At 33.0% G+C, this 17,734-nt stretch overlaps 1 protein-coding gene across 3 annotated transcripts in view; it reads right to left on the reverse strand.

Annotated features, from left to right (window-relative positions):
• Positions 1-2,968: 2,968 nt before the first annotated feature.
• The window catches only part of LOC128985547 (disheveled-associated activator of morphogenesis 1), a 143,949-nt gene continuing 129,183 nt past the window's right edge, over positions 2,969-17,734 (reverse strand). For all 3 annotated transcript variants that reach the window (XM_054405143.1, XM_054405144.1, XM_054405142.1), the window contains exons 18-21: positions 8,724-8,785; positions 7,825-8,017; positions 7,240-7,410; positions 2,969-4,724 (exon numbers count right to left, since the gene is read on the reverse strand). In XM_054405143.1, coding sequence (XP_054261118.1) covers positions 4,434-4,724; positions 7,240-7,410; positions 7,825-8,017; positions 8,724-8,785 — 717 coding nt within the window. In that variant the 3' untranslated portion in view covers positions 2,969-4,433. The remainder of the gene's footprint in view (positions 4,725-7,239; positions 7,411-7,824; positions 8,018-8,723; positions 8,786-17,734) is intronic.

Here is a 17,734-nt window from a genome sequence, read left to right on the forward strand (position 1 = left end):
ACCAACTTGTTTAATTGAGACAGCTGTTAAGATTCATTAATTCCTTTTAAATATGAAAAATCATAAGATTAACATGGGGAACTACAGAGCCACTGGGGCGGAGCCCGAAAGGGTCTTTGAGATAAGAATATGCTTTAATGTTAATCGGGAATGTGAGCTATCATCATGCCACATTTCAGCCCAATCCGTCCAGTAGTTTATGCGTGATTGAGCAACAAACACACACACAAACACACACACAAACATACACACAAACATACACACAAACTCACAAACTTTCAGATTTATAATATTAGTAATTGTGAACTTCCCTAAAAATATCATAGTTACTCCGACTGCTTACACGTGATACGGGTAGTTGACAAGCCAATGGGAGAAAGTTTGTCTTGGATTTCTGATATATAATGCCGTTAATGAACAATTAATTGTGCATCGATGGGATCATCAAGGCAGCGTCACATCAAAGTCAATCGTGACACCTGTTTCCTCTTCAATAAATTTAATTTCCGTGAATATCAAGTTTGATCGAGTTTCGTAATAACGGAAGCCCTATTCAACATGCAATCAGAGAACAAAACAAATTATGTTTGACCTCCGAACTGATTATGAACATTGTGACCTAATTCCCACCAGCAAAATCAGTTAACAACGACTCACCAATTCAACGATTCATCAACCAGCATTCACTTTTTTTTATCCAACGTTTATAACCAATTGAATTAAATGTGGCATTTTAAGTTCCGTTAACCTGACAATATTGTTGACAGTTAGAGTAAGCTACTATCTCCAAATATCATTAGAAACTGTATTAGTCAGTTATACTTTTGGATTGCAAATTATATTGTTAATCTTTGGATCTTTAACTATTAATAATAATGCTAAAAGCACCCTCATAAGAATTCAGATATAAGAAATAAAATAAAGATATAAGAAACAGATATATAATATAAGAAGAATAACATGGGAATTTTAAATTTACAAATTTTTGGAAATTTTTCCGTAGACATTAGGGGCATAATAACGCTTCAACATACTAAATTTTTTGTTTTTTAAGCTCTACAAAATAGTTTTAAAAGAAATTGCAAAATTCTATGTTTTTAGGGTCAAAAATGGGGAAACCCCATTTTACCTCATAGAACCCCAGTTATTTGATTGTTGTTTGTTATTTGAAGGAAAATCCAAAGGGGTTGCTAGCCTCCAATGACTCTTACTATTCCATAATATCACTATTGTTAGTAACTGTGAATGCATCAAACATTCATGGCCATGAGAGTAAAATATGATTCTGATTGTGGTTAAACAATTGTTCGTGATAAGTGTGACCTTAACACTGGCTGGTTGGTGCACCGCAAACACGATGCAGCCACATAATTTATCACCACTATGCCTTGTAGCTTCCTTACATAACAATGTCCTGGGTTGCTGTCTGCTTCACAACTGCACCAACTATGGATAATTTGGGTGCCTTATTGCATAACAAATAATAGCCTAAGTTCTATGGCAAAAATACAGACGTTGAAGTGGTCCGAATGAAGTTAAATACTCTTTCTTGTTACAGCATCACCCAATGGACGATGGAGTGAAATTGGAAATATTTTGGCTTTAGGTTAACTAAAGATCAGTTTCTCTGCCTTGTCGTCTTGGTGCGTAGTGCAATCAAAATGGAAAAGAACTTTTAACTCGGACACACAGCCAATTAATGAACTGTCGTCATCACCAGTAAACTTAGTAACATCACTAAAAATAGCCTTCTCCATAATTCTAAAGTGAAAAATTGACAGTTCGGCAACTGACTGCTCTCGAAGCAGTGCCCCCAATCACGCTGTGCGATTAACCGTTAGTCGCGCACCCCGTTGCTAGGAAAACACTCCCTTTGATTTCAAAGGGATCGGTGGCTCCGGCAACTGTGTAGCTCGAAGCATGCTGCGTAACTGGCTAAACCGCATCGCTAGGAAAACACCGCTTTAAGCTTAAAAATAAGATAATAACTGCAAGCAAATTTCAAATTATTAATAAAGCTTACAATGCAATTGTAAAAAATAAAAACAGTGAGATAAAAAATGAGTAGTGATGAAGTCACAGTGTGGGTTGTCTTCATTACGGACATATTGGAACAGATGCGAAAATGCTCAGTCTAAACTCGAATCGTTAGTTAATGAAGAAGATTGTTACACAAGGTTTTAAATTACTGATATAACAAGAAACAAATTTTAACAAAACACGACCCCTACAGTGCAGCAGAAGGAACAAACAATCAAATAGTCTTCAGCTGATCCATAAGGATGAAAAATTTACCAAGGGAGTGTGTTTTATACATGCTAAAATTCAACATACCGGTAAACATTATGTTTTCAAAAGATTATTTCTATTCACACGCACACAAGATTACAGATATTGAGTGGAAAGTTTTCATGGCTTATTTACAAACTATAATTGGAGCAAAACTTATTGTGAAGTAAATTTGTAATTTGTTATATTCAATAATATTTTCAAGATTAATTATTACAGTCAGATAGGAACAAGATTTGGGTTTGTGACTTCCTTTTACAAATAATACAAAGTGATTCTGGTACACAATGGAAATTTTGACAGACCCTATCTTTTTTTAACAAAAACACTTTTTTTTAGTGGTATCCACTTAGGGTATCCTAACGTGATGAAAGCGATAAGATATTTGAAATACATAAATTTTGAAATTTGAAATAATTTAGATAGGTTGGGTAAACAAGCACCAAGAAGTCAAAAGCAGTCTGCAATACTGCCAAATGTAGGAAATGTAGATAATAATTTTGAGTATTAAAGCCTTGAAACATCAGGACCATTGCAGAAATGTTTGCAGCGTGTGGGAAGTTCAATTTAATGTAACAGAGCTTACCATTTGAACCTAAAACTATTACTTATAATCAAATAATGGATGTTTTTTTTCTATTGTATCCAGTAATGAATGATGAAGGAAAATGGGACAGGATAATCAACTTCATATAACACAAAATTTATTCAACATTTACATTGAAAATTTGTTGCTATAGCTGTAAACTTAAATTTTCTAGACTAATACAAACAAAATATGTACAAAAATACAAAACAAGAATGTTTAACATACAATTCTAGCAATACAACAATAACTGTTTAGTTTTGGCGTAGATACATATATTTTTCTTCTAGGAAAATTAAATGGGAGGAAAAGATTGAATCAACAATCAAAATATTGCAATGATTCTATGAAACACTAATTTTTTTAGAATGATTATGAAATAACCAGCATTTTCAAGAATTTATCAAAGTCTGGCTGAAAATAAACCTAATTTCTCTATAAGGTGACTAGCAAACAAACTATAAAATATAAATTTATACACTATTAATATAAACAACTAAGCTATTTACAAATAATATATTTTCCAAGATATTGTAAACAATTAATATACATCTTTAGAAAAATAATGTGAATAAATAAATGTATGGCCGCATTTAATCTGAGAAAAAACGTGTTAGTATCTTAATTGTTATGGGTTGAAAAATATATATATATATTTTACAAATTAGCCTTTACTAAAATCTTACTAATTTCATTACAGATTTTTCAGTTACATAAATTACACGCTAGAAAGTCAGGATATTTTATGCCAAAAGACAATAAACCTTTTCTGTATCCAAGAGACACAACATCAAGATAAACATGGAAGAAATTATTTTTACATCCTCATAATTTTTTTGAGATTTCAAATCAAAAATAGGGCTGTTCAATTTCAACCTTGATTACTGAGTTTAATAATATTTCAGAAACAGATCTATAGTTAGTTATATCCAACAATTAGTATGCTCTGAGTTGAATCTTGTTGATTAATGAAATAATCGTAGCACAATTATTATTTCATTTGACACAAAAAAATACTCATTCACAATGAAAAAGCAGCAAAAAGTGAACTGAATAATTTAGAAATTGAAACAACAAAAGGTAGTTTACGTCCAAAATTGATACCAAGCATTTAATTTGCTTACAAGTCAAACTTCTTATATCACATTAATTTGTAGAAAGTTTTTAATTCTTAATAATACTTTAAATTTATGCCTAATTTTCAATAATATCACAAAACACCTTTTTCTTTCTACTACTTCTTTTACTTTTTCTTCTGACTTTTCTTTACTACTACTTTTTTCACCTACTTCTTTCTAGGCCTATTATTAAAATTTCAGTTTCAAAAGCTTACTGTATAGGGGTAAGCAGTACAAGTTCCCAAAAACATCCTGAGGTTAACATTAAATTTGTTACAGTTCAATTTAAGTAAAATGAAAAATGTCCAAGAGTCATTTGAATGTAAAGGAATCATGACGTAAAAAAGTCTTTCTAAAGGGAGACATGGTCAGTGCATTTGATACAAAATTGTTCAAGTCTATAAAACATTGGCAGTCTTGGAGCAGTTTGTGTTAGTCTGTTACTGGCGCCTCGTTCCGTTGAGGACTCGTTCTCGGCTGTCCTCTCGGTTGAGGCTGTTTTTGCGTGGCGGAGAATTTCCATTCAGTCTTGATTTCCTGCTGCGTTTCATCTTCGCCATGTCCTCTCCAAAGACATCACCCGTCCGTAGAGCTGAAATTAGGTCGTCAAACTCTCCCTTTGCTCCATTCTCTCCAACACCTGGACCTCCGCCTGGAGTTCCATTGGAGACGGACCTGATGTTGTTTTCTACCGTCCGGCTGTTCTTGCGCTCCATTGTTCTTTTCTTGAGCTGTAAAAGTTTTAATTTAAAGCCTTTAACCCTTTCAGTTCTATGAAACGATATATCGTTGTTTTAAAAAATCTCTAAGGGATTTAGAGAGGAAGGTTATTTTGAAAAAAATAGCAAAACGGCCATTGGTGACCTGCATGTTTATAGGATACACTAACAACCACTTAGCTAAAAGATTCGCCCAATCCGATGATTTCGAGGTGTATGTCTAAACCAAGGATTATGAACACCTCACTATGCCCCAGTGGTTGTAGTATATTGCTACAAACACACAGGTCACCAATTATTTGCCACACAGGACGGGTTTCGAACCCGAGCAGACGAATGCCACTGGCCAAGTGATACACGCCCTAGCCTTCTCGGCTATCTGTGCTTGAAGACTGAGGAGTCAAAAACCGGTATTTAAGCTGACGCCACCGATTGCGAACAGATAGCGCTACAGATGGTTGTTCAATGCGTTACTAGGTAGCAGCACCAGTTAGTCACGGACTATTTCGATGAAATCTTTTAGTTTAAACACAACAGTGATCATAAATGTGTTCCTGAGACTTTGCTGCAAAACATTAGTTTCCCTAAAATGGCTATATTACGATAACCTCGTCCAACTAAATCAAGGTTAAATTCAATATTACATTGTAAACTATATTTCTTTTGATTTTATGAGATTTTGGTTTCAAATAATACCATCAGAACATAAAAACTTATAGGAAAACCAGGAAAATTACAACAAAAACTAGGTTTTATTTAATGTTTACTACAAATATCGGGATTTATCTTTCTTATATATTTTCTTATTGTGTTATTTTTCAAAATTAGCCTAAATAATAAAAGAGTGACAAGATGACTACAGTTAAAATTCAACAACAGGTAATGGAATTAAAAGGCAAACAAATAAGTCTTACAAAAAATGAATTATTGGCCTAGCACTGAAAGGGTTAATTGTTTTGTTAACTCTTCGAGGTATCTGGGTTTATTTAACCCTGTGACAAAAATGACATAAAAGTAAGAAAAATGTGTACAGCTTAATGGCTTCTAAACACATGTTCCTTGCAGGATTCTTTGTGGACGAATAAGCCTAAATTCTATCTTACAAAAGATATTCGTGTTATCAAGTACTCTAAATGATTTTAAATCACTTTAAATTATAAACACAGCGTTAGATCAATCGATTACAATCATTTTGTACAGTTTAAATTTTCACAATTAAAACCCATCATATAACTGGCAATAAGTGGCTATGATGATCAACCTCTAGGGGTTGACTGATTGCTTTCATGTATGGACAAATTCATGAGATTCCAAATTCATCCATGATAAACCCCAGATTGACAGACATATTGATGAATCTAAACATTAGCAAAATGTGAAGAGTTTCAATGACAAAATCTGCCTTAACTTAGAATTTCCTTGCAGTTAAAACCTTTGCCAATGATGAATCTGCAACTACGTACGATGGTTGGGTCATACCATTGACTATGGTTATTCAGTGACTATTTTTGGCTAATCATGCCACTTATTATGCTGTTAGTATGTAATTTATTCAATATTATCAGCCTATATAATCTTGAAAAATTAACAAAACTTTTTCAAGATCCCTGTACTGTACTATTATCTCATTGTAGTCTGGGTTATCTGGACACATTAAGGTGTTACTATTTTGGTGAGACAAAACTCCCAATAAGTGAAGAACATATTTTTTGAACCATGCAATGTTTTAAAGAAGTTCTTGAATGTCCAGTAATACAAGGATGACTCCAGTCAACTACTTGCTCTAGTGCGGGAATCCGCGTTCCTTGACAGGCCTGTTTTTTAAAACCCCTGTTTTCACTTTGTGTGTGTTATACGTGTAATATGTATCGATTTGTAGAATCATTTGTGACATGCAAAAATTCAAGAAACTTGTTTTCTCCACTTTTATTGCATTGTATGCTTAATTTTTAAAAGGTGAGAGAGGAGGTTGTGTAGGTTTTAAAATCTGACAAGGCACAGTTCCAGTGCAAAACTTTCTTGACATAGTGAAGAAACATGAAACTCTCTGTGCTCTTAGATATTCACAACAATAGTGAAAAAACAACAGTGAAAAAAGATTGTACCGTAAATGATAAGACATTACACCATAAACCACCCTCACTAAAACCCCCATTCGATGACAATGTTTAAATGTCCAACCTCAGAAAAGAACATCCCAATTGTGTGTTTGAGACTGGAAGTTCAAATTCTTGTTCAAAGTTACATTTTCCAGTCTTGCCAGTCTTCTCTTTTTTAGCTTAATCAAAATTTAAAACATCACTTAGACTCAAAGTTAAATAAAAAAGCTTCAACCTAAATCATATTTTTTTATTTGTATTTGAGTTTTTATTAAATTCTTTGAGACATAAAGTGCCTTGACCTGAAGATGGTTGAAAATCTAAAACATCAGGTTAAGTTTAATTAAGCAAACAGAAAAATTCTACAATTGATTCAAATATTTAAATCTTTTAAAAATTAAAAACTTTGTTTGTCTGGAGTTAAATACCTCAGCATCTTGTTTTGCTCTCTTCTCCTCCTCTTCTCGTTTTCTCTTCATATTTTCGTTGTCCTGTTTAGCTTCGTTGAATGCCACCAGAAAGGTGTCAAAGATGCCGAAAAACTCATCAGGCTGAATAGTTGAGTTGTCTTCCCCGAAAAGTCTTACAGCTCGATCAAACTAAGAAATGAGATGCTTAATTAAAGGCCTATATTTTGAAACTACAAATGTACATTATACTTCTGAATAAAATTGAAAAGAAAAGATATTCATTTTTGCATGTACTTATGTCCTTCAACATGTATTTTACAAAATAGAAAGAAAGAGTATCCAGAACGCATGAATCTGTTAGTGTTGATGCTTTGATTCAACACTAAAATTTACCACTATCGACTCAAAAAATAAATCAACAAACAAAACTGACAAGTATCATTGTGTTGAGTAGTAACTTGACCTGTTTACTAGTCGGTAAAATTGCAAACCAAAGTTTGACTTTGATCCTAAAAAGTTGTTGTGGATTTTAAAATTGTATTTCTCAAAATAAATATTTACGTTGCATTAAGTGTTACATAATACGTTAACATTTCCTCTCACCCTAGTCTTCATGTCCTGGAAGAGATCCTCTAGGCAGGAGAACCGGCAGGTAGCTGAGGTAAGGAACTCTCTCATGACCGGAAGGAAGCGGTCACCCGGTACGACCGGTTGCAGCCGATGGAACTCCAGTTCTCTCTCCACTTCCTTCAGGTTGGACCTTAGTTGAGCCATATCCTTCTCTAGCTCTCCAAGACTGTGAATGGGTTGATCCAAATACAGATAATGGGTACTAGAATTACTAATAGTTCTACTTGCTTTCTATTTCTATAAGTTATATTTCATATATTTCATTGAGAAGGATGTATTGTGAGTAAAGTTCATGTGTTTTGGTAGAAGAGGTAGAAAGGTTGTACCACAATAATATTTTATGGTTGAGTGATATCCCCATGTTAAATGCCAGCAACTTAGAGATTCTACTGTGTAATAATGTTTGACCTTTTTGATAGTTCTGAGTATTTTCAATTATAAAAAAACTTGTTGATAGTATGGGAAATAATGATGTAGTCAGGATTTAGAGATAAACAAACTAAACCACAGAAATCATCTTAAGTCACTTTTTTCTAAAAGTCATTTTTCCTTTTATAAAAAAGATAACATTATTGTTGTACAAGTTATAGATTAAGTTATATTAGGTAGGTATCACTTTGATCTTGTCACGTTTTTTTGCAAACAGAAATTAAAACACGAAAACCACCAACAGTAACAGCCCTCCACAATACTTTGAATTTACATAGCAACATTATTTTTTAAATAATTTCGAGGTTTTTTAAGGGACAGAGTGTAGCTACTTGGCTTTTCTTTGAAAACTATTTATAGTTAGACAGTGGTGACAAACTTATGTAATATAACCTTAAATATTCAAATTGTATATACTCATAACAAGGAAATAAAATTCTTACCTGACTTTAGCTGCCTCTCTCACATGAGGCAGATCCTCCTCTAGTCTTAGAACATCCTTGAACTGAAACAATAATTGGTGTGTTTTAGGCAATTTATGTAGTAAACGTTCAAGTAAGAGTAGACAGGATTGTAAGCTACTATTGTTTGGCACGGCACAGGATGAGACATCATTTCCTTCCCAAATCTTTGGATGGGATTTTTCTCCCTAGGTATATATTCTATAAAAATTCTTGCACACAGCAAAAAGTGAAATAAACGGTATCAGCATTCTGACACATACTTTCTCCCATAAGCTTGTCAACAACCTTTATCATGTGTAAGTGGTGAGAGTAAATATACGGAAATTGGATTTGTACAATTTTCTTCAGAATTTAAAGGACTATAACATACTAAATTTTTATCAAAATCGTTCGAGCCAATTTTGGAAAAATCTGATTTTCCGTTATTTTATGGGGTTTTTATGGGAAAATAACATAATTTTCAATAACTTTTGAACCGTAATTTTTACAGAAATGGGATTTGTACAATTTTCTTCAGAATATAAAGGACTATAACATACTAAATTTTTATCAAAATTGTTCAGGCCATTTTTGGGAAAATCCTATTTTTCCGTTATTTTATGGGGTTTTATGGGAAAATCCCCATTAAAAAAAATTGCTAAAAAATGAAAAAAACTATCACAATTGTAAGGACCATAACATACAATGTTAAATCAAAACCGGATTTTTGTCTAAAATCCTATTTTTCGTTATTTTATGGGTTTTTATGGGAAAATAACATAATTTACCATAACTTTTGAACCGTAATTTTTACAGAAATGGGATTTGTACTATTTTGTTCAGAATTTAAAGGGCTACAACATACTAAATTTATCAAAATCGTTCGGGCCATTTTTGAGAAAATTTGATTTTTCCGGTTTTTTATGGGAAAATCCCCATTAAAAATCAAAATTTCAATAAAATGAAAAAAAACGCCTGGAGATACCATGGATTAGAACCTACATACCAAATTACATCGAAATCGGACCACAGGTGTAGTCTCTAGCTCTGTACACATCCAGACACACAGACACACACACACATACGGGGTTTTACCGAATACTCGCAAACACCTAATTGTGGCATCTTTCAACCTGCGGCCACCAGTGGATGAAGGAAGGTGGTAGAAACATGTCTGCATCGATATTTTTAATGAACACTCCATTTTAACATCTAACATTCCAGTTTTTAAATTGTGGCACCATGCCACAAATCGGTATATATCAACAGTGTGTGGACAGGATGCCACTAATGCGTTGTAGTGCTTGAGCGGTGTGTGCGCCCCCCCTACTTCTCGCGTGCGCTGTTGCCAGTTCTCCGTTCTAGTTCCTTCATTCCGTTCTGTATTCATGTGGCTATGCCCTAGCCGCTGTAGCTCATTTCCCGCTCTCATGACGTCGTCTTTTATTAGTATAAGGATTTTATATGAAGTTTTTTTCAAAGCTCCAATAATTTTTACAATTATTGGATTTAAAGTCAATGGACCAAATGAAATGTCGTGAGGATTACATAAAACTACATGCTATTTTGTTGATATTTTATCGTCACATTGTATGTATGGTTTACGAACTGAGATACTTCGAATAAAGGCCTTAATGTGCTGGGTAAATTATCAGTTTCATGGGAATATACAAGAAATCTATTCTATCTATATATTAATTAGGTAAGCCGATTCTTTGCGTCAAAATTGTGGGCGACTGGGAAGTCGTAGAACGACGTGAGAGGGCTCAAATTAAAGGTCTTTATTCCGTGACGGCGGGAAAAATAGTTAAATTCCCAAAATCTTAACACAAAATTAGATATAACCAAAGATTACATATGCTAACGCAAATATGTAATCTTTGATATAACGTACAATGTTCTCCATAAGAATAGCATTAGAAGGCATTTACTGCTGATTTTTGTTTACTTCAATCCAGCTGATCGTGATTTTATCATTAGCAAGTAAGCTTACATTTGGATTACTCGTTTGCCAGTCAATTCTGCAATGTAATGTATACTATATAAAACCAACTATATAAAGGGATAACGTTACCTTTAATAATCAAGACTTTTTAGTTATGTCAAAATTGAAATAAATTGTTTTCAAGATTTAAGAAACGATTCAGAGATTAAAAGAAGATCTTCTTTGTTTTTATTTCAAAACATATGTAAAAGATTTATTCCAATATTTTTTTTTAATTTACTAACATTTATATTTGAGATTTATTGTAGTGTTTAATCAATATTTTGTATGAAGTGGAATAACCTCAACGGTTACTCTTAGAAAACAATTTGGGAATAGAGATGAAGTAGGTTCGTACAGGTATTTAAACGAACCAAAAATATTTATGTCGTGATTAGTTTCGATAACTGGGTAATGGAACCCTAACTAGCCGCAAAATAGTTAGTAATTAGACGTTGACTAGGCCCTTTTTTGGTAGAATATGTAAATCAATCGCACCTTTAGGAGGATTAACACCACATATACTTACACTAGGCTAATAGTGGTTTTTTAATGTTGATCACAAACAAATTTAGGTCCAAGTTCTGTCAATGGGATGCCTTTACTTAAGAATAATTTTGTTAAACCTTTACAAAATGAGCATAGACTTAGAAATAATAACTGGGTAGGGTATCTCAACACACCATTTTTTGCCTTTTCTTATTTGACGAAGACAATTTCCAATACTATATTTCAATCGGGGAAGCCTTGTTATCAGCATTAACCAAAAAACCAAAGCTACCTTAGTAAACCAATATTTATTCATAAACATGTTTGCTGCCTTTAGCAGTTAAATCTCTGGAATCATTCAAATTCTTTATTGAACATAACGTTATCAACAAAAGCAAACAAAGACAAACAACAAACTGTTTTGTTTTTGTTTTTTTGCACAAAAGATATGTTGTAGTGGGATATCTAGGCCTATCCTGACATATAGATAATTTGATTCTGAGTTTGTTTAAATATTCCAACAATAATTCCTTTTCCGTTTAAGCTTTTTAGGGACTATGTCCCTACAAGCCACTAGTTTACATTAAAATACGCAATAAGTATGACTCCGTTTTTTCTGTATGCATATAATTAATTCATGGTAATGTAAAAGTATGCGTAACGAATTTTTCACCTCACTATGATGTTTTTAGCTGTTTTACATACATTTAGCTGGTTTATATTGGTGGCTGAAAGTTACGTTTTGCTGGCCATGCCAGCTGTCATCGTCATATGGGGACCGAGCAGGGGTTTACATCCCTAGGGCCGCAAAATCACTTGTTCGCCTATTTACTTAAAACATTAATGTATATTAAATGCACAAGCTGTATCCATGGCATTGCAATAGACTTGTTTTTTGTCACAGCTGCCTAGACAACTATTTATTGTTATTTTTGATTTTGCTGATTCCTCAAAATATTTCACATAAATAAGAGGGACGTTATATTGCAAAACATACTTGGGTGAAAAATAGCGTTCGTACCACGAGCCAAAATGGGTTTGCAGCTCTCGATCGTTTCACGTTCTCGAATTCGTCTCGAACTAAAAACCCGATCTCGAGTCGGCAAAACCTCACTTTCGGCCCTAGGTACGAAATATACTATTTTTGTACGTTGGATTTAGAGACCCAAACTTGGTAGGGGTGTCCAAAGAAACGTCTTGGTCTGTAGATGAGTTAGGTATCAAAAGAAAGACTAATCAAAATCCCTTAGGACTCTGCCCCAGAAGCCTTTAAAGATCCCTCCACAGAGCTGTTTACATTTTGGCCATGTGAATAATACTTTTTAATGAAACAGCTGTTCATTTTTAAATTGTATTTCAAACAACACACATTTATTGGGAGTTACTGAATTCTACCAAATAAGTATTTGCAATGTTATTTTCAGATTTTAAAATAGATTTTCTTCTTTATCATGTCATGTTTTGCAATACAACGTCCCATTACGAAATCAGTGGAAAGTCCTTTTATCACAGCAATTCTTAAATTATTTCTTATTGAACTATCTTATATCACTTGCACGGGTTGGTGTCTGCCTTTTTCACCACTTTTGCCTATATTTTATCATATTATACTACAAATATCAAATATTTATGTAGAAATATCTGCTCTTATCTTGTCTAATAAAATCCAAACATAGAAACTTTGTCCAAAATGGTACCCACCTTGACAAATTATTTGCACCTGCCTATATTACGGACTTTAGCGCACTGGTTTGGTAACATTATTGAAAATAACACGACATTTTGGCTGTAAAAAATGGTACAAAGAGAAAATACTATTTAAGCAGCTACTGTCAATGCGGAGCGAGCGAAGCTCTTTGGGATCAACTTCAATGCAACAAATAGAGAAACATCACTCAATAACGGCTGAACGCATTTCAGCCAAACTTAACAAAATTACTTAGACTAATAGTGAAATGGTTTTTAAACAAACAAATTTCAATTAGATAATGTTAATGCAATTTAAATCGAACTTAAAATTTCCAATATTTAACAAGGAGCGGAGGGATACGGACCTGTGACTACTTTCCTCGGAACCTATTTGTGTTGCCGGCTGATTAGAAACAGCCAATGTTAGAAATCAGGATTTCGAACAGTCTTGCTGTTAATCTGCTGGACAATAGTCAGTGCATTACCAGATTAAAAAGTGTTGTGCATGTGCTGGACCTAAGCTACAGATTTCTGTAAATATTTAAATGATTGTTCCAATTTTTGGCAAGGCTTGTTGATGAACAGGTGCTTGTTTAATGTTTCCTGACATTGTTTTGATATATGTTTTACTTATTGTCCTCATATTTGAACCGATTGTAAAATAAATTCTGATAAAAAAATAAGCGATATATCTAACCGCATCGAAATCGATATTTAATCCGATAATACCTCACAGGTTATATTATGTTGAATTACATCGACGGTGCAGTAAGTTATTACACTTAAAACGCAGATTGAACACTGATCTAATTTAGGCATGTGGTAGGTGGTAGGTGAAGGTAGGTCGGGGTTTATGAGTATTCGTGACTACATTAAGTGTTTTAAAGTAAGGTTGGATTAGGGAGGTAGAGTGTAGGTTATAGATAGGTGATCGGGTTGTTTATTTGTGTTGCACCATATAATTTTTATCTTTTGGAATATTTGGTTAAACGGGTAAACGATTTGAAAAATGCTTGCGTTATGGTCTTAGCAAGCCATCTACAGTATTCTAGCATTGACTTGATATAAAGTCAATGATTCTAGCAAATTACTACATAAAAACCAAATGAAAAGAACATTTTTGGATTTGGACCTTTGACCATAGCAAAACTAACATATAATTTATGAAATGTGAAAAGTTGTATAGCATTAAATACTATTCTGTAATATTAATAATTGTTCGGCAAATCCTCATTTTAATGGCTCGGTTGAAAATGGAATCTGTATTTTGTGAAACAGTAATTTGGTAACAATCCAGTAATTTCAAAAGTTGATAACAGTAGCCTATCCTATTTAAATACTGTTATTTGATTGCCAAGCCACGGACTATACATACTACGTCCAGTTACAACCGTAATAAGTAAATAATTAATTACCTGGGCTAATAGAAGTACACTTTTATCCACGGTATGGATAATTGGCTAGGCCTGTCCAAAAGTAGGCTACGAATTTCTAATCATATTATCTACATTGTATATTTAAGACATGTCTTCCCTTCTTATTGTTATTCTGTTTTCACTTAAATCAGCTGAATGCGATGTTTACTTATTACTTATGTTTAGGCCTACATTTCAGCCATCTTATTTTGTTGTTCAATAAGTAAGTCTTTTTGAATTTTTTACATTTTTACCTTTTGAAATATATAATTGATAATTCAGTTTATTTTAGTCTTTTAAAGGTGTTTTACATTTGAGTCTCACATTAAAATAGCCCTAAGCTTTTCGTATGCCTATGTTTTATCTTTGACTATCAATACAACTTACAGACATTCCATCCCCATGTTAAATTTGTAGCAAGCCTTTTTCATCAAAATCTTCTGTATCCAATGGCCATTATTAAGAACAATATTAAAATGCTGTCTCTGAATCGTCCTAATAATGGTAGAAGACGTACATTCTAGTTACATTACAATAATATCTTCCATCATATCAAGAATACTTGGTATTAACAATCATAAATTATTTCCAGCAAAGAAAGCTGAGCTTAACCGATTGCAAGGGTTGAAATGAAGACCAATGTTTATGTTGCACAGTTGAATTTAAATGTCGAATTTCCCCTCCTGTTGTTATACTTTAATACTAGTTTTTTTAATAATTACGTTTTTTTATACTTCAATACTTTAACCGATTGTAAGGGTGAAAAATAAAGCCCAATGTTTTTGTTGTGGGCTACAGTTAAATTTGGATGTTAATATCAGATTCCAACTACTGTAATATTTTCCTGGTCAAAATTACCATAATGCACTTCTGGAAGAGGTATCTGAATAACAAGTTGTAGTAAAACAAATTTGAATTATTATAATTTTAACCAATAAAACCAGCATTAGTACATCTATTAAGTTTTTACATTTAGTTACTTATACAAATATCAAATCACGTTTTTCCGCTCAACTGGCTTTCACCTCTCTGAAAGCAACCCTAGTAATAATATGTATTTTAATTTAAGTACCGTACTTTAATTGATTCGGTTATATGTTTACCTCATATAACATTTGAACATGGATTGAAACATTAGATGTCTTTGGAATACTCTGAGAGTGAGAAGCAAAACATAACTTTCAGCAATGTTGCATCGAAATTTACCTCTTTCTTGCCTATTAAATCAAAATTCTAAATTAACAACAGAAAATAAATTGCTTTTATATAAAACCATTCTAAAACCAGTGTGGACGTACGGTATCCAACTGTGGGGGACATCCAGTGAATCCAATTTGAACATCATCCAAAGATTCCAATCTAAAGTTCTTTGAGCGGAGCGAGCGAAGCGAGCGAAGCTCTTATACTACACTCCTGCTTTTGTTTTACAAATACTCCTCCTGAACGGCTGAAGCGATCTTCACGAAATTTAACACAGTCATAGTACCCAACCATAGGAAGGTATAAATCTGAAATGGTACAAATCGGACCATAGGAATTTTCCCTACATGAATGCAAACTTTTAGAAATTTAACATGGGCCTTATGGGTTAATTGGTTGCCATGACATTATTTGCGAGTCAACACTAAAAAGTAAAAAAGAGCCTCGACATATGTTAGTCAACAAATCTACCACATTATAAATACAGTACAAAAGAAAAATATGTGATGAATACTAAAGAGTATATTAGTTAATTGCATGTAATACGAATTGATTAACAATCAGTTCTATATTGAGTGATTAAATCATGACGTTTATATTTAATTGTATAATCGTTATGTTCTTTTTAACAAGTTAAGTTGGAAAAATATATAGGTTCCAGCTACTAGGAAAAATAAGATTTCAAGTTAAGCAAACTGCTTATTTTGATGTTATTATAAAAGTAATGAAACGTACCAGTAAACCAATTCCTAAAGTTTTCACTTATTCTTTTTAGTCTACATTATAGTCGTATTGATAAATTTTACTGCACCAAAGGGAAAATTTGAAAGTGGTTGACAATATATTTCTTACTTTTAACTGCTAAAATAAAACTAGACCTAAGTTATATGTCTATACTTAAAAACGAATTGATAATTTTAAAAATCGATTAGCCTATCTCAATTATTCGCTGTTAGGAAATGATTACCACAAAAAGTTAATGTATTTATAAAAAATGCATTCTTATCACAAAATTAAGATATAAATTAAAAAAAAAAATCAGTGAAGTTAAGAGAAAATCATATTATAACAAAATCAGAAGCAAAATTTTAAGGCCGCCGAGGAGATTCGAACTTGCGATCTCAAATAATAATCGTTATTGCCTTTTAATAATGCAGGTATCGCATAGGTTTATCATGATTCATTTGCAGGATATAGAAATTATTGAGCAGAGCGTAGCAAAGCTCTTATATCATTGACTTTAACTTCTCTTATCATACACTCCTGCTTTTGATTAATAGCATTGAGCATAATTTACTACAAAATGAATAACCATAAGGGTTGCCAGAATTAGGTGAATGCACCATATTGCGTTTGGATTCTGTAAATAACTTTTTCAGTATTTTATGTGAGCAAGACGTGCCATTAATGTAGACTTTGAATATGCACTGCAATTCCTATTTGCAGTCTACAAATAGGAATTCCATTAAGGTGAACCAAATATAACACTCATGCATATGTAATCTTTGCTCATAGTTTCGATACTGCAATTAGACAATTCTTTGACATGAACCCGACGTATCATTTGACGTACTTTGAATACTGCACATAGACATCCCATATAAGTGAAGCAGAAGTAGGCCTAAGCCAACCATTGACTTCGGATACTGCAATTCGGCATTTTATCTAAATGAACGAAATAAATGGACAATTGATTTAGGATACTGCAAGTAGATTATTCATTTACATGCACCATTGAGTTTGGATACTACAAGTAAACAATCCATCTACGTGAACCGGACGTACCATTGACTTTAGAATCTGTAAATAGGCATTACATCTATGCGAACCAAATATATCATTGACATTGAATTAATATGCTGGCTCCGCTCAATATTGCAAGCAGACAACTGCATTGTACACCTAGTAGACACATTCTTCAGGCACCATGGTTCGTTAACAACGAAGTGCTCCATAGAGACAGTCGAACCCCAACGATCAAAGAAGCAATTTCAAGGTTAAGTGCCAAATACTTAAAGAAATTAGAGTACCATACCAACTACCTCGCTTTGAATTTGTTGAACAACAGCAACTGTATATATAGATTGAAAAGATGTTTTGGACCTAAGTAGTCGTTTTTAGAGATTTATGGACTTTAAACTTTGTGCCAATATGCAAAGTTTATTTGTTAGCTTTATTGTTGGATAAGGACTAACTACTGTGTTTAAATTTTATCACATTTGCTTATTGTTCTA

This window comes from Macrosteles quadrilineatus, unplaced genomic scaffold (assembly GCF_028750875.1).
Source record: "Macrosteles quadrilineatus isolate MER2022 unplaced genomic scaffold, UCM_ALF_1.0 Scaffold_2__2_contigs__length_208266976, whole genome shotgun sequence".
NCBI classification, from domain to species: domain Eukaryota; kingdom Metazoa; phylum Arthropoda; class Insecta; order Hemiptera; family Cicadellidae; genus Macrosteles; species Macrosteles quadrilineatus.